The 5,744-nt window shown below is 43.1% G+C and overlaps 1 protein-coding gene across 6 annotated transcripts; it reads right to left on the minus strand.

The window, feature by feature from the left end:
• Positions 1-1,289: 1,289 nt before the first annotated feature.
• Positions 1,290-5,349, minus strand: LOC121600038. 6 transcript variants are annotated; one of them, XM_041928312.1, is made up of 5 exons: positions 5,273-5,349; positions 5,096-5,181; positions 4,883-4,994; positions 4,737-4,779; positions 1,290-4,650 (listed from the first exon to the last, which is right to left on the minus strand). In XM_041928312.1, exon 5 carries the CDS (start codon positions 4,643-4,645, stop codon positions 1,298-1,300), a length of 3,348 nt encoding a protein of 1,115 aa, XP_041784246.1. In that variant the 5' UTR covers positions 4,646-4,650; positions 4,737-4,779; positions 4,883-4,994; positions 5,096-5,181; positions 5,273-5,349; the 3' UTR covers positions 1,290-1,297. The 6 variants fall into 6 exon arrangements, with proteins under 6 accessions (XP_041784246.1, XP_041784245.1, XP_041784244.1 ...); XM_041928311.1 differs by having other exon boundaries at positions 4,737-4,782; XM_041928310.1 differs by having other exon boundaries at positions 1,290-4,661; positions 4,737-4,782.
• Between the last annotated feature and the right edge of the window lie 395 nt (positions 5,350-5,744).

Below are 5,744 nucleotides of genomic sequence, written 5' to 3' on the forward strand. Positions count from 1 at the left end.
ATAATTTAATGCGTCCCACCCGTTCACAGCATTTCGCTCGCTCAAATCAAATCCTTTGAGCAGCAAACACTGCACCATATAGATACAGCCATACTGGGCGGTGATATGCAGCAGATTACGCCCTTGCTCATCGTTACTGTACAGGTCGGCCGAATGGTCCAGCAGATAGCGGAAGCCTGGAACCGATCTCTCGTGTGTGAGTTTCCGCGCGTCGCCGGAAGGCAGCAATCTCATGATCGTCAAAATAAGCCTGTTGTTAATGGCCGTCTGCGTCTTTTGTACAATCTCGCGAACCATGCGCACATTTCCCGCATACACTGCTCGGGCAACAAGTGTTTCGGTTACGTATCCTTCGTGCATGTTACCATCCTCATTATACTCAGGCAGTGACAAATCTGCAGCCTCTGATCTGTGAAAGCAACACGTACTTTCAAAACTTGTATCGATCTGTTCTGGTACTTTGTTGTATTTGGGTTGATCGAGCGTATCTTCTTCCTCCATTTCGCTGTCTTCGGGCGTGCAGCTGGGTATATCGAGTTGTGAGCATAGCAGTTGAAAGAACACTCGGAATGAGCTGAGTTTGTCGTTTTCAATATAATATTTCACGAAGACAATCAGTTTCTCTTTGGCCCAAAGCGTCCCTGGAAAAACGGCGTTGCACTCGGTGATGTAGTAATCAGTAACATCACAAGCATTATGCTCTACTGCAATATTAAACAATCGATCGTACTCTTCCGACGGAAGCTGTTTGCGATTGTTCGTGTGTGAGTCGAATTGTTTTAACGCATCGACCATATTATGCCTGGTGCAAAATTCTACCATAGTTTGGTCGTTTAGCTCTGGCTGGTGTGTGTAGATGTCGAGCTGTTTTTCGTTGAGAAGATACTTCACCACAGCAAGAACTAGCTGATCGGCAATCTCTTGCTTTTCTTCAAGTACAAGTTTATTTTTATAAAAGTGCAGATCGTGCAATACTCGGTCGAGGCTGTTCAATGATATTTGCTGTAGCAAGGTATCAATATGGATGGTTGCATTTTTTTCCAACAAATATTGCCAATCACTTTCACTGATCAACGCATAATCTATGGGACTCTATTGATAGAGGTCGTCTTTCACGTTGATAAATTCATTGAAATGTTTTGAACTTTTCGCGAACATGTAAAGAGAAATATCGCGAGTTGCGGCCAAATGTAGCGCCATTCGGCCTAAAGCATCTTTCGCCATCATAGCGGAAGGGTTTTTGTCAAGTATTTGAGTAATCTGCGCTTCCCAACGGTTGATTACAGCCATGTGTAACTCACAGCCTGGACTTTCCTCTAGCACCATCCGGTCGAAAAAGTCTCGTTTGAACCGTTTCCTTAATCCAGTACGATCGGGATCGAAAGTAGCTGAGCTGCTGTACACGATCTCTGTTTTGGCGCAGCCAACAAGCAGCAAAGTATTCGGCAAACATGCGATGCTTGAACATGGGTACGTCATCCTGCACGCCCATAATGATGCCTGCCTTTTCTTTCGCTTCCGCAAAGTATTCTATGTACTGGCTCGCTTCCTGTAGCTCATGGCCGGACAGCAGCTGAGCTCGAATCGCTTTATCGAATGTAACCCACACGGCTAGCAGAAAATGCCGCTGCAACAGCGTGTAATTTACTTCGTCGGTGATCTGAATCTGTGCTGCGTTGAACGAGACCGCGTCCATGGCGCCTGTCTTATCGATGTCCAGAATTTTAAGCTTTCTTTCTACAAAATTTTGGACCATTTGTAACTTACTGAAGTTCCATCTATCAAATATTTCCAGCGACAGGGTTTCATCGGAAAAATTGACACATTTTCGAACCAGCAGAGCCAGCGTTATCGAACCCAAGTACAAAAAGAGGGGTATTGATATGACATCGCTCATTTTATGCACCACCTGCATGTCCAATACCGCCAACAGGAGTAAGCGATCACGCTCGTTGCATTCGCTAAACTCAACCATTTCCGCCATGAAGAAGTTGTACAGGAAGCATATTCGATCGCGCACCGTGAACTCTTCCAGCTGGAACAGTTTGCAAGCTATGAATGTGTGCTTCATTTCATCAACAAAGTCGTACGGTCTGGAGGAAAGGTACAGTCTACGAATGCCTTCCAGACTTGCCAGCCGTGCGAAGTACTGCATTACAAAGGTTTTATAATGGGGAGCAACTTCATCGAAACCATCCAGCAAAAGGAGAAATTGTCTTTGGTTAAATTTCACTGCAAACAACCGCAGCACTAGCCTTTGTTCTACCGTCATCTGCTGCTCTTGCGGTGTGTTGTCCGCATCGAGTATAACTTGACCTTTCCAGATCGTAAAATGTCCAGCGATTTGATCAGCTTGCTCTCGAATCAGATCGTTCTGTTTTACCGATCGACTGTTTACATTTGCCACAAACAATGTTAAATAGAAGAGCCGAAAGAAGATCCTAACGATCGTTGTGTCATCCATCGTGGTCGGATCGATCGTCTTCAGACGTGCAAAATCGGTGCTATAATTCAATGCGATCATGCGTATGACAAACGCCGCCGGATTATCGTTCGATAGGTGAAATGCTAATGCAATAAAAAAGGTGGACTTTCCAAACCCGGCCTCATCTAGGATGAGGCAAACTTTCGTGTACTGATCTTGCTCCATCGCATTGGCAGTGTGTTTGAAGCCATCTTGAGATGTTATGTAGGATTTAATTATTGATGGTGAGCTAGGCTGCATGAATTCTAGGTTTTGAAAAGGTATAACGGTACCTGCGATTTTTGGCGTTACATAGAACAGGTCTTTGTAAGTCTGGGATGATCCTTTATACTTTTTGCACGGTATCATGGTGCGTGGAATATACCATCTGCTGATGCTTTCGTAGCACTTCCTGTTGCAGTATTCATTCATCGATTTCAAGTTTTGGTTACATCTTTCCAAAACATCACACAAAAAGCTTAGTGTATCATCTTCCCCAACGACCTCATTGAAAGCAATTGTTGTTCCAAATATGTTGAAATGGCTCTGTTGTCGTAGCACTTGTACCGCTGCTGCTTCAGTAAGATCACGAACGAAGAAACGATCTTCATAAAGATAGTTATGAAATAGTTGTTGAATTAGAATGGATTTCACTTTGTATTTATGTGTAAGCTCCTGGATGAATTTAAGTTCGTCTGGTTCCATTTGACCAAAGATCACAAAAATGTAACGTGAAGTGCGATTAACATCAAATAAGAACTCCATCACATCACGAACGATCACACGAATGTTTCCATTCACTTGGCTTGATGAGCCGTTTACAAATAAACAATCATACTGTTGGAGGGCTGAAGCTTGTGCAATCATTGTTGAACTGACGTTAACGTTGTGTTTGGTAAAAAAGCAATGAACATCATGCGACGAACTGTTACAGATAAATCGATAGAGCGAAGAGTCTCTCAGACGATCTGCCTGTAATTCGATAAATGGATATTCATTGCGCACTGATTGAAAGTGTTCTTGTGTCAGTACTCGCAGCATGTTGAAACTTTCGTTCGCATTCACTTCAATGTACTTTTCTTTGATCTGGTTCAGCATGATCGTGTTCGATCCTTCCCCTCGGAGTGCTTCCAGCAGCAGGGTTTGCAGATTTTCAAATGCTCCCTTTCGATCGCGCACCCAGTTGGGCATCAGTTCGTGAGCGTCGGTTAGCAGATTCGATTCGCTTTTCGATCCACACACCAACAGGAACTCGTCACAAAATTGATGGATTATTCGATCGATTTGCTCAAAGCAAAACTGATCCACAGAGCCAGGGTTTGCAGCGGCGTTGGGGAAATTGATGGAGGCGTTTGAAATCGTTAACTGTAGCGCTTCTTCTTTGGGCTTATTTTGAGGCAGCTTTCCGTACTCCCGCTCAACGATGATGCGAAGCCTTCCCATGGGCGTGGCATCGTGTGCTGTCCAAAACTCACGCTTGAATGTGAACACGTTCGACGTGACCCGTTCCACCGACATTGCAATTAAGCTATGGTACAAACCAATGAGTGTGTTGTTTGAGTTGATTTCCTCTCCAGTTTTAGCGTGCGTCGCGAGCAGTTTGCCCAGCTTTTCCAAACTGACTCTTCGCAGATCTTTCAACAGTGCGGTGAACTTGCCTTCTCGCTTGAAGGAATAGCATGTAGCGTTAATCAAAGCACAAAACGATAGAATATCACTCACACCACGGTGTCGCTGGGTGAAATATTGCATCATCTTATCATCGATCGTTGCATTGGTGCAAAGTAAGTATGCATGCGAACCACTGGAAGCGGGCCGATAGTGGTCCAGATACGATCGAAAGTACATGGGAACGGAGAACGGAGTGTTGGAGGCCTTTTTCGTGAAGAAATCTCCTTCCGTGAGTGGTTTCGTGTTTTCCGAGGAGAGTTTATGCTTGGCCTGGATGTAAATGGTACCTTTCGGGGTGGTGGATGATGCGTAGCGAATCACTATGTCATCAAACTTGCCCGCCTCACAGTCTTCCATCGTGATGCTGAGGTGGGGCAGCGTTCCTTTACGGTGAAAGTTGTACGAGTGCAGCAGTATGACCATTCCGAGCCGTAGATGGTAGAACATCCCGTGATAGGAAGAGCTAACACTCTCGTTTTCTAGTTTTGGCTTTTTTGCTGCAGGATCCATGTTGTCTATTCGTTACCTCAAGGAGTAAACATAAAATTAGTGATACGGTTTAGAATTCAATAATCTTAATATAGTAATTTACAATACTTACAAAGAATGTTACAAAACTGAATAGTAAAGGAGGAAAGATAAAACTGCTAAACACAACCAAAAGGAAAAAAAAACCTTTTTAGGCGGGTTTGATAAACAGTACACTTTGTTGCATGGTTTGCTCTACAGTGCACCGTGCTCTTATACCTGTACCGTACACTCTGAAGTCAACGACGGTTTATCATTGCTTATCTTCCACGTTTTATCTATCTTTGGCCAAACTCTGCAGTACCCTATTGATAAAATTTATTCAAAAAACCTAAAGGCAAACGTGGTAGTGAGATTCAAAGATAAATCTAACAAAATAGTAGGACGCACACAAAAACGATGAATTCTGATGTATTGTGATGCGTAACTTACCGAGTACATTGCATCGAAATTAAAGAAAATAAAAACATCTTCTTTAGAAAAAAACGATGTAGCCATTCAACATTCTTCAAATCACTCTGTAAATTATTTAACGAAATCATTAAAAATCAACTTACAAATTAATTTCGATCAGGCTTTGCGTTTGAGCTGAACTAATTCAAACTGTACCTCACTTCGCGCTTCTTGCCGCAGACGAAGCTGTTCCGTTTCTGATGCGCAAGCCGGTAGCGGTATAAGGTTTGCAAGACGATGCGTGTTCGTAAGAACTGAAATTGAATGAACACTATCTACCCGCGCACGACGTGTAACATTGTAGCTAAGCATTGACTTTCGACACAGTGTGTGTTGATAAGGCAACATTTGTTGCCCTTTACTGTGTGCGGCTTTTGATTAATGCGCTATGGTTTGTTCACGAATCTGCTGATTGAGCAATGAATCTTAAATAACGAAGCCATGCGCTCTTGCATGCTCTTGTTTGATTGAGTGGTAAAAATAAAAAAAAAGTCTTTATTAAACTGAACATTTGCAAGATCGGTAGAGAGCAGAAGTGCGATTAATCTATTCGAACCAAATTAAGGGAATGGCACGGAGGACTAAACATTGGTAGCTGAAAGTGAAAATAATTTTTAATTATGGATTT

The sequence above is a fragment of the Anopheles merus genome, chromosome 3L (assembly GCF_017562075.2).
Source record: "Anopheles merus strain MAF chromosome 3L, AmerM5.1, whole genome shotgun sequence".
NCBI classification, from domain to species: Eukaryota; Metazoa; Arthropoda; class Insecta; order Diptera; family Culicidae; genus Anopheles; species Anopheles merus.